The sequence below is a fragment of the Labrus bergylta genome, chromosome 21, assembly GCF_963930695.1.
Source record: "Labrus bergylta chromosome 21, fLabBer1.1, whole genome shotgun sequence".
NCBI classification, from domain to species: domain Eukaryota; kingdom Metazoa; phylum Chordata; class Actinopteri; order Labriformes; family Labridae; genus Labrus; species Labrus bergylta.
Window position 1 is genome coordinate 11,687,436 of NC_089215.1, and position 11,461 is coordinate 11,698,896.

At 37.7% G+C, this 11,461-nt stretch overlaps 1 protein-coding gene across 2 annotated transcripts; it reads left to right on the forward strand.

Moving 5' to 3' along the window:
* On the forward strand, window positions 1–7,892 carry muc13b (mucin 13b, cell surface associated). 2 transcript variants are annotated; one of them, XM_065949238.1, is made up of 13 exons: window positions 1–169; window positions 1,464–1,526; window positions 1,569–2,087; window positions 2,208–2,330; window positions 3,150–3,256; window positions 3,469–3,527; window positions 3,668–3,840; window positions 4,209–4,337; window positions 4,478–4,520; window positions 4,689–4,726; window positions 5,920–6,007; window positions 6,249–6,513; window positions 6,891–7,892. In XM_065949238.1, the coding sequence occupies exons 1-13, from the start codon at window positions 115–117 to the stop codon at window positions 7,077–7,079; spliced, it is 1,851 nt and encodes a 616-aa protein (XP_065805310.1). In that variant the 5' UTR covers window positions 1–114; the 3' UTR covers window positions 7,080–7,892. The 2 variants fall into 2 exon arrangements, with proteins under 2 accessions (XP_065805310.1, XP_020514394.3); XM_020658738.3 differs by having other exon boundaries at window positions 2–169; window positions 1,464–2,087.
* Window positions 7,893–11,461: the final 3,569 nt, after the last annotated feature.

An 11,461-nucleotide genomic window follows, 5' to 3' on the forward strand; every position in this document is an offset into this window, starting at 1 on the left:
GACACCTCAGCTCTAAACAGCCAAGGTTTTAACGCGAGTGGTGAGCCATCCACTCACAGTCCTGATTGGCTTTTTTCCCCCTGTGTTGACATTTAATCCTTAAATTTTATTCCAATGGCTCCAAACTTCAAACCCTTCTCACTCATTTGGCTAGTTGCAGCCTGTCTTGGTAAGTAAGCCCTTAAGATTTTATTTAACCTTAAATGCTAAATTATTTCAAATCTCTGAAAAGGAAATTGTACAGGTGATTAGAAGTTGGGGAGTTGTGTGTTTTTTTAAATTACATTTTTAAAGTCAAGAAAACAATTAATTATTCAAGTAATTCCTGACAACCATTTTTACCTGACAGTTTGGTTTGGTGCACACACAACCAAATGTGAATAACTACAGTACCTTATTGTTGCAGATAATTTAAATTACCTTATGACCATTTTTGCTAACCTACCTTTCTTTCTAAGTCTGTTGCAGTCAGGGAAGTCTCCCTCTCTTCCCCGTAACACCTCTTGTCTGGTTAATGCTTTACTTAAAGTCCTAAATGAGCTCAGGGACACTGTTACAGGAAGGGTGAGGGACCTGTTTTTTGTTTCCAGGCTCATGAATGGGCAAAAATCATGTAATCTGGATACTTTAAAAGGTCGTACACATACAAGTGTGTTTTAGTTTTAATGAATTGTTGGACAGTTTTCTCAAACAATAATTCAACCTGAATTTGGAAATGATTAATCTCCAACCCGTTTTGGCATGAATTACAGGATTGAGACAGTCCGATCATGAGCTTAATGTTTTCCAAATCTTGATTTTTACCTCAGTACAAATATATATATATATATATGTGCCAATTATTTGGGTTTAAAAAACAAAAAAAATGAAGATCAGTGTGTTAATTCTTTCAATGCATAGTCTCAGCTTTATTGAATGCAACACTGGATTGTCCCATTACCTCGAAGGCTGCAACGTATTAAGGAGAAACTTTGATAACAAATAAACCAGTGGATCTGTTGTTCGGGCTATATGTAGGAGTAAAACATAAAATTCCACTATTCTCAGCTTTAAACACAGTGAACAGTCTGTTTTTTTCCCCACAATCTTTATATAAAATATGGCAGGGGTTAAGCCCCCCAGGATCTGCCCTTTGTTAGGCTGTACAAAATTGTACCTTGGCTTCTGTCAATAATTTAGGATGAGGCTAAACTTTCATTGTTTGTTTTCAAACTGATACATCAGTATAATTTCTTCCTCTCATCTATGATGTCTTATAGATTGCATTGCCAATGCAAGAAAAATCTGTTAAATATGTTATTTTAGTGCAGTAGTATTTTCCTTCTGTTTAATTTGTCAGTATGTAACATTCAGCAGTGGATGAAAAAACTATTGGCAGGTTATTAATGATCAGTGCTACAATTTGTTGCTCTAGCCATCCTTTCCTCAAGCAACAACTGAAGCTGATGTGTGTCCATCCACAGCACCTCAAGCAACATCAGCCGCTGATGGTACAACAGTCCCAACAGCTCAAGAAGCAACGGCAGGTCCAGGTGGTCCATCGACAACACCTAAAGTAACAACGGCAGCTCCAGGTGATCCATCGACAGCGCCTAAAGTAACAACGGCAGCTCCAGGTGATCCATCGACAGCGGCTAAAGTAACAACGGCAGCTCCAGGTGATCCATCGACAACACCTAAAGTAACAACGGCAGCTCCAGGTGATCCATCGACAGCGGCTAAAGTAACAACGGCAGCTCCAGGTGATCCATCGACAGCGGCTAAAGTAACAACGGCAGCTCCAGGTGATCCATCGACAGCGCCTAAAGTAACAACGGCAGCTCCAGGTGATCCATCGACAGCGCCTAAAGTAACAACGGCAGCTCCAGGTGATCCATCGACAGCGCCTAAAGAAACAACGGCAGCTCCAGGTGGTCCATCGACAGCGCCTCAAAAAACAACGGCAGCTCCAGGTGGTCCATCGACAGCGCCTCAAAAAACAACGGCAGGTCCAGGTGGTCCATCGGCAACGCCTCAAGTAACACCAGATAGTCCAGCTACAAAACCACCATCAACACCAGCTCCAACAAAACCAGTTCCAGTTCCAGGTATATGTTCCATAGTCAAAAAACTGAAAATTTCGGTTTCCAAGGTGTCATTATTTTATGTTCTTATATAGCACTGCAGATACTTATTGTTATCTGTATTTTTCCCCTTTGCCTTCAAAGGCCCTTGTGAGTCAAACCCATGCGGCGGTGGTAGCACCTGTGTACCTCGTTTCAATCAAATGTTTGAATGCCTGTGTTTGCCTGGTAGAGTCCACAATAATGACAGCAACACTTGTGAGAGTGGTAAGTTTTTTCTTTTCTGCATACCACTTTTATGAGGTTGTTACTCAATGCAAAAGTTTTTAAAGAACACTTAATACAAAACCAAAGTGTATGTATCTTTGGGATATTAGAATATTTGGACAAACAGGAGAAGTGATTTTTCGTATGTCCCCAGCAGTCCTTTTGATGGAAGCTTATTTATGTGAACCTGTTGGTATCAGAATGTACAAAATTGAAGCAACTTTAGAGGACCTGTGCTACATCAGTCAATATCTTCAATACTGATGGTTATGCAAAATGTTTGGCAGTATCAAAAATTATTATTAAGGAAGATGTTAGACACAATTTTTCCAGTATATCTCCAAAGCCCAAGCTAGAAGACAGTTAGCCTAGTTTAGAATTACGGTGATAGTTTAGGTGTGCTTAACTATTGTGTTTACAATTTTATTTTACACTGTTACAAGTTTGGTAAAATAAAGTGCAATATCTTTGGTGATAACACTCCAGTGAGATGTCTTCATGTAATTGAAGGGGTTTTTGAGGCTTAGTGCAAGATAGCATACCCCCTTATTGGAGTCTAGACTGGTGTTGGTGCTGGTGCACTAAGACTGAAAAGAAAAACAACCAGCCTGCCTCTGTTAGAGGTCAGAAAATTACAACCATAATGCTAGGCTAACTTGCTGCTAGTTCTTTCCATATATAAATAGGACAGACATGAGTGGATTCTTCTCATCTACCTATAAACAAAGAAAAAAGTGATCAAATGTATTTCCAAGTTGTTGTATATCCTTTCAAAAATGTATCTGACTATACTTCTTCTGACTATATTTCTTGTTTTAGCCAAGGTTTTCCCTGGACAACTGACCCTGGCAAAAGAGTACAGTCCAAACCTTGCAGACCCCACATCAGAAGATTTTCTGAGTGTGTCTAAAGACGTTGTTACAGAGGTTGGCAATTATTTCACTCCTCTTTAATCCACTGTGTGTTTACAAGTGCAACCACTACAGTATAACAGTGCTTGTGTATCATTACTTATCTGACATAGGTAGTAAACCTGATTTGTGTTGTAATAAATGTACTATGTTGCTGCACAATATCTATGAAAGTAATTTCATTCAAGTGAGCCTGAACACAATTATGTTTTCTTTCCAAAACACAGCTGGACAATGTTTTTAAGTCAACTCCTGGCTACTCTAAATCTATAGTGCTGAAACTGAAGTAAGTGACTGATGATGGTTTTTTTTATACCATCTGGCTGTCTCTCCACCCAGAACAATACTTCTTGCATTACACTTAATTCCAAAGAACCTAAAAATTACAGAATATGATAATCATTACATGTATTTTTTTCCATAAAGGCCCGCTATTAGTGTCAGAGTGTGGTTCAGGGCGACGCCAGGTATCTTGGCTGAAGTAGAAAACATCTTTGAGCCAACAGCTACCATTGAAGCTAAAACAATTACAGAAACATTGAAAAAGGCGATTACAGAGTCAACTGAAGGTTCTCTCCTGAATGGGGCAGATTTTAAAGGTAAGTTTTTTACTCATATTCAGGTAGTAAGTCTGGGCCTTTTGCTTGATGCTGGTTGTTATCTATGAAAAATTCAAGCAAGACATAGATTTTCTTTAAGAAAGACACAAATGAATAGTTTTGATGTGTTGTTGCAGTATAGTCTGAAATAAATGAACATTGACCCATATCAACTATCAAACTAATTATGCTAAGGGTGGGGGGGCATTTTACATTGTTTTAACATTGTTATATTTGTTAGATATTTACTGTTTTTTAAATCACTATTTGAGCTAATAAATGCATTAACGTTTTTGTTGTGTGCGTATCGTATGCCTTATTTGCGTTAGATACTGTATGTTAATCTTCTTATTTTCCTTTATTTAAAGAGGCTGACCTGTGTACTTCAAAACCTTGTGATGTGGAAACCACAGAATGCACTCCCAAGAATGGATCTTTTGGCTGTTCATGTAAGGACGGCTACATTAAGACGAGCTTCAGCGACAGAGTATGCATTGGTAAGGAGGGCATTAGTGAGTGGAAGTGAGACAGAGAGAGAAAGAATGTGTCTGTGTGTCAGTGAGTGTGTGTGTCACAGAATGTAACAACCTTCCTTGGACTAAACTACAAACTATCTCCACTTTTTCTACTTTTGCAGCTTGTCCCAGTGGGAAAAAAGCTGGGACCAGTGGTTGTGTCAAGTAAGTACTTCAGTGTCATAGCATCTGTTCAAAATGTTAAAATGATCTAGTAAGATTTTCAAAAGTCTAATGTCAAGCATAGTAAGGCGATAAAAGCCAAGAGAGATGTTAATATGCTCTGTGTTTATAGAGAGTGAAATTGTAAAATGAATTATCTTTTTTTTCCAGTTGTCCATTTGGTTATTCTGGCTTAAACTGCAATGAATGTGAGTATACAGTACAGTATGTTTGAATATGAATGAAAGAAAAAAAAACACAAGATGATATTAAAGTGAATCAGTTATGCCTCGTCATAAGGGACTTAATAACTTAAAGTTCCTGTGAGAAACTTTCAGTTTGTGTTGATTTTGGCGCCCCTTGTGGACAGAGCAGTATGTCTAATCTCTATGTTGATATTGTCCTGTACACACGAGTGTCTATTTTATTCCAAAAAAGTCATCCTGATTTATTTTAACAGTCAAATTTCTCACTCATTCTGTACATTTTCTGTAGATAATATAACACAATGCTTTTTCTTCAGTGTGCTGTCAATTTTCCTGTCTGACACCTACCCTGTGTCAGCAGTTTCAGGCATTAAAAGTTACAATATAAGAAAAATAACCCCTGTCACTTATCGTTTTGTTTGTTTTTGGAGCACATAAAGTGACATCAGTATTAATTTCAGTTTCTTTCATCACCAGCTATAATTTCCATATAGGAGCTTTAAGCTTTCCAAATGTAACTTTCTCCTGACATTCCCTGAAAAAAATCATGCTCATATGCAAAACCTGGCAAACGCAATATACGATCCTGCTGAAGATTTAAATTGCTGTTAAAGACTTTTGCTCCTTTAGAACGATAATGTTTAACACTGCACGGGTCCTTAATATACAATTTTCCTCCGTCTGTGAATTATTTTTACTTCATGTAAATTGTGTTTTATATTTCTAATCAGTATTTCAATGTAGGTCACATGGTTTCTACACTAATATACCTGAATAAAGGGAAGGTAATTTATCTACAAGTCTTCTTTGACTTTTAAAATAAACTCTCTTAAACTGTTTTGAGACCACTACAAATATTTAATGTGTAAAATAGAATGTCATATAAAACTTGGATCTCCTTTTTATGGGTTCTTTTTTAAACAGTTAACAGATTAAAAGTAATTATTGAGTCTCTTTATTACAATTACAAGAGCAAACCAGACCATCAGTGACATGATCAACTCGATCAACAAAATGACTTTTGATGCCTTAAACCACTGAAGCCAGCCAGACAAAGTGAATAACTACCAAAACAGCCTTCATTTACATTTAACTCTTGATTAGTGATACATTTAGCTGTTAAAAGAGAGCAGGATGAGATTGTTTTGAACCTGGCAAAGCCATGTTATTGATCTTCTTGTCTTGTGTTGTTTTAGCATGGCAACTTGCGCTGGTAGTCGTGTCTGTTGTTGTAGGAGGACTGCTGCTCATCTCAGGCATTGTTATGGGTGTATTGGCATGCAGGTACGTTTTCCATCTACTCATTAAACAATTTGTCATTACTTTTTCATCTCTGTCATGTTTTTGTCATATTCTCTCTTCTTCATTCAAGTCATTAACCTTTTAAACCTTGACAGGGTAGCGTTTATAACTAGCGTTATTTACCATTTTAATTTGGACACATTAAAACACAGCAAATATTTTAACTAAATTAAAATCTGTTTACCAATTTATTAATTCTAAAATTATTGTTTTATCTTGTTAGACCTGCCAAGAAGAGCTCCAAGAAAATGAAAGATGCAGGCACGGCAAAGCATAATGTCAGCAACTTTTCTGCAAAAGCACCATTGGTCAACAGCACAGCCAACAGCCGAGCACCCTTGGTGAATGGATCAGCCAACGCCTATGCTAGCGCCGGGGTGCCTAGAATCCCCCGGGCTATGACAACAAGCAGCCTGGACCACAGGACCAACCTGGAGATGACTCCGAGCAGCAGCCGGCAAAACCTGGTCCCTAATGGGAGGAACGCGGTTAGTATAGCCTTTTTCACAAATGCACAAAACTCCTGAAAATGTCACAAAGTTTTTGGATTGATATGCATTTGCAAACGTAAACGAACAAATCTTTCACCCTAACAGCTCTCTTGTACATTTTCTTTACAAGAAGTTGGGGTTACGCAATGTGAAAACACAGCAGGTCAAATTCAGGAAAATTAATTTGGAGCATGTGAGAGCTGTGGCCCTGGGCCTTATAGTACATCTAAGCAATCCCCGCTCCTGAACATTTTGACATTTTCAGGAGCCTACTTGTGAAAAGTTATTTTGCCTCTGTTTGTGTTGGATATTGGTCGATTAATATTTGTTTAGCACTTTACTAATCAAAACAAAATATACTCCTTTCATTGTAGCGGCTCTATGATGACCCTGACGACATGAAGCCATACACACAGGCTCGACCCCAGAACAACCCCTACGCCCAGGCTCGACCCCAGAACAACCCGTACGCCCAGAATCGCCTCCAGAACAACCCGTACTCCGCCAAGGAGGGGTACACCAACCCTTACGTCACCAATGACAATGGAAGACGGTTATATTAATAATGGTTGTTCAACCATCCCAAATAACACAACCTCTTTAATTCCTCATTATGGCATTATGTATACAGAAGCATGAATTAGATGTCCTTTCACCACAATGACTCGCAGAGTTTGAATGTAACTGTGATCAATTATAAGCTTCCAACAGTCATTTCAGTTGTTTCCATGACACATCTACTGAACATCTTCCTTTGGGATTTGGAAAAATGCAGGCCTATTCAAAGGTGTCAGTCAAATCTGAATTAAACTCAGGGACCAGTATATTTAAGATATAACTATTTTGTCCAGTTAATATCTTGCTCGTCAGTGAATTTACTAGATATCACTTTATATGTCAAATGTTTACGCTGTGTCATTATGTGTAACTCATTAACTCATCTTATTGTGAAGGAGACGAGTTTCTTAAAGTCTGATCAAATATTGTTCAAGTGTTCATTATCTATCTGTCTGTCTGTCTATCTATCTATCTGTCTATCTATCTATCTATCTGTCTATCTGTCTGTTTGTGTAAAAAGTTTATTATATTAAGAATGTTTGTTTTTCTTTTTTGTATTTCTAAGATATATATATATTGTGTCAATTTTCATTTTGATTAATACTTAAGTATTATTCAACACCAATAAAATAAAGTTATAAGAAATATTTGATGGCTTATTGTACTGCTACGTGTAATGTTATACACTTCTTATATAAGATAGTCATGTACGGATGTATTGATCAAACATCAATATTTCAATTTAATGTATTTAATCAATAAATATGTCTTATGAATGTGAAAGCATAAGTGATTATTTGAATAAATTACTATCTCCATTATTGAGTAACTTGTCTCTCAATATGTATTATTATTATTATTATTAGTACGAATATCATTATTATTATTATTATAAGTATTATTAGTATCATTATCATTATTATAAGTATTAGTATTTTTTTTTATTATTAGTCAAATATGTTACCCTGCCCCAATCTGTCTATTTGATTGAAGAGTGAAGTGTGTCTTCTTTGTTGCTACCACTGGAGGGCGCTAACTTAAACTGTAAAATGGTTCAAAGGAATGAGTAGAGGGTCGCTTTATGTTTATAAGTCTACATCATGAAAGAGTCTATAAACCTGATATCTTTCATTTCATCAAAAAAAAAACAACAGAAAAACATCTTTTTAATTCATAAATTATTACTGGTTTTCTATTTTGGACCACTGTGCTTTTGAGAACAACAGTTTGTATTCACAGTGTTCCAATGAAAAGAAGAGACATTGAGTCAAGTTGAGGTGATGTGTGACTAAATGCCCTTTAACCTGCTGCATCAGAGTAACACTACAGCAACCAACAACAATAGCATGTTGTTTGAATGTTACATCTGAAATGTTCAACTTGTTGAATGTCTGACAATTTGTTTTAGGGATGAGGATAAAACTGACTGCAAAGAATTTTCATTATGCCCTTTACTCTTGCAGCACTTCCAATAAACAAGCAAAGCAGTTTTACTTCACACAAGTTTCAGGTTACATAATTTACATATTAAGCAATACTACAGGTCTGTTGGGCAGTGGGCCCACCAGAGAATAAACCTTCATAGAGGCAAATAAGGTGGTGAACAAACACATCTGGAATGACCTACACAAACACAGGCTTAAATGCCATAAAGAGATAAGCAGAAACTACTAATAAGGATGTCTCAGATATGTGGCAATGGTTTGATACTATTGACAACAACACAGAGTTCAGACCAGGAGGCAGAGCTGCAGTCTTACACAATTCTCTGCGCCTCCCTTAGATCTGTCTCCCAGTCACTATAGCTGTAATTCTGAATCGAACTGTAGTTATACTATAGGTACTGTGTCTGTCCCCCGGCCCAGACCCGTTTTTATAAGTCATCCAAACGTAGAAAAAAAAGGCGTAAATTGTCAAAATCTCATTAGAATCAAAACTATGAATACGATTTTGTTAAAAAATCAGAAAATTCATTGCAGACTTTTGATCATTAGGTCCTTAGCATCCAAATCTCTTTTAGTGAATGATCTGATATCAGATCAGCATATTGATTTACTTTTTTTGACTGAAACCTGGCTGTGTCGAGATGAATATGTTAATTTAAATGAATCCACTCCTCCCAGTCATTTTAATACTCATATACCTCGAGACACCGGACGAGGTGGTGGAGTAGCATCTATTTTTAATTCTAGTCTTCTAGTTAACCCTCGACCAAAGCTGAATTTTTCTTCTTTTGAAAGCCTTGTTCTTAGTCTTTCACATCCAGTCTCAAGAACCTTTCAGCCAGTTCTAGTTGTTGTAGTTTACCGCCCTCCTGGCCCATATTCTGAGTTTCTATCTGAATTTGCAGAATTTTTATCAGATTTAGTCCTTAGCAGTGATAGAATAATTGTTGTAGGTGACTTCAATATCCATGTGGATGTTGATAATGATAGCCTTAGCACAGCTTTCTTGTCACTATTAGACTCTATTAGACTTTACACCCAGGGTGTAAACGAACCTACTCATCGTTTTAACCACACCCTGGATCTTGTTTTAGCTTATGGCATTGAAATCCAAAACCTTACAGTTTCCCTAAAAAAATCTTCTTCTATCAGACCATTTCCTTATTACTTTCAACTTTGTCCTACCAGAATTATCTCTGCATAATAAAAATGTGCTCTCTAGAAGTTTAGCGCTAGAAGGTGCTGTAGCTAGATTTAAGGAAGCTATTTCAGCTGCTTTTGATTCAGTACCGTGTTTCAACCCAGTTGGAAACTCTTATGATAGCTTTAGTCCCTCTCAGCTAGATCAGTTTGTTGATAGTGCAGTGGATTCGCTAAGAGTTACTCTTGATTCGATTGCTCCCCTAAAACAGAAGGTTATCAAACGGCAGAGAATAGCTCCATGGTTCAACTCAGAAACCCGTACTCTAAAACAATCGTCGCGAAATTTTGAAAGAATATGGCGCTCGACCAAAACGGTAGAATCTCGTTTATTCTGGCAGGATAGTCATAGAAAATATATGAAGGCTCTACATCACGCTCGAGCTGCCTACTACTCCTCTCTAATCGAGGAAAACAAAGGCAATCCTAAATACCTTTTCAGCACTGTAGCCAGGCTGACAGAGAGTCATGGCTCCATTGAGCCTTGTATTCCTTTAGCCCTCAGCAGTAATGATTTCCTGAGCTTTTTCAACAACAAAATTCTAGACATCAGAGGCAAAATTAGTAACCTCCTGCCCTTACCTTATTGGTAAGTCTCTAAAGACTCTTCAACTAGTCCAGAACGCTGCAGCTCGTGTACTGACTATAAGATTTATCAAAAAGGAAAGTTTTAAGTCTATTCTTAAAAATACAGACTGTGTCTGCCTCCTGGACCCCGGCTGGAAGGCGGTTCCAGAGGAGAGGAGCCTGATAACCGAAGACTTTACCTCCCATAGTACACTTAGAGACTGTAGGTACCACTAGCAGGCCTGCATTCTGGGACCGTAATGTTCTCGAGGGGCAGTACGGCACTAGTAGCTCCTTAAGATAAGATGGTGCCTGGCCAGTTAGAGCTTTGTAAGTGAGAAGAAGGATCTTGAATTCTATTCTAGACTGTATAGGGAGCCAGTGCAGAGAAGCCAACACAGGAGTAATGTGCTCCCTTTTCCTAGTTCTAGTTAGGGCTGGTGCTGGTGTAGACCAGCTCTTAGTTATGCTGCTATAGGCTTAGACTACCGGGGGGAATTGGCACCTTGAGCTCCTCTCTCTCTCTCTCTCTCTCTCTGTGCATATACAGTACATCATATTACTGCATGTATCTATTTGTAAATCTCAGTCACTAACCACCTACTTTCCTGGGAGCTCTTGAGCTCTCTTAGGCTCCTCGAGATCGTTGGTTGACGGCCTGCCAGAACTGTTTCGTCATGAGCTGGGGATTTCTGCCTTTTAATAAGGCAGTTTTTTCTTACCACTGTAACTTTTGCTGCTTTGCTAAAAGTGCTCATGATGGATAGGCCGGATCTTTGTAACATAGCAATAAGTAAGGTCTTTTACCTGCTTTTTGTAGCATAACAATGAGTAAGGTCTTTTTACCTGCTCTTTTGTAATGTTAACAGACAAAGAGTAAGGTATTTTACCTGCTTTTTTTTAAGTGTCTCGAGATAACACTTGTTATGAGTTGACGCTATACAAATAAAAATGTATTGATTGATTGATAAGTTGTCTCAAGGTTGTGCAATAAATTCAAAAACTCTTTGAGGAATGTTATCTTTGACCATCCTTTTCCCCATTGCCCATATCAGTAACTTATGCAGCCTAATGCAGAGATGTACATTATAATCAGAGATTTTTATTCTAAAAAGAAACTGAACCTTGGATGTAATACATATTTTTTCAATGATAAACATTTCCAACTCTTCAGG

What these genes read in the sequence shown, in the direction of transcription:
- muc13b (XM_020658738.3), top strand. Translation starts at nt 115, where the DNA reads ATGGCTCCAAACTTCAAACCCTTCTCACTCATTTGGCTAGTTGCAGCC. An exon ending in AAAACCAGTTCCAGTTCCAG is followed by an intron (nt 2,088 to 2,207) that starts GTATATGTTCCA and finishes TTGCCTTCAAAG; the next exon opens with GCCCTTGTGAGTCAAACCCA. An exon ending in CAGCAACACTTGTGAGAGTG is followed by an intron (nt 2,331 to 3,149) that starts GTAAGTTTTTTC and finishes TTCTTGTTTTAG; the next exon opens with CCAAGGTTTTCCCTGGACAA.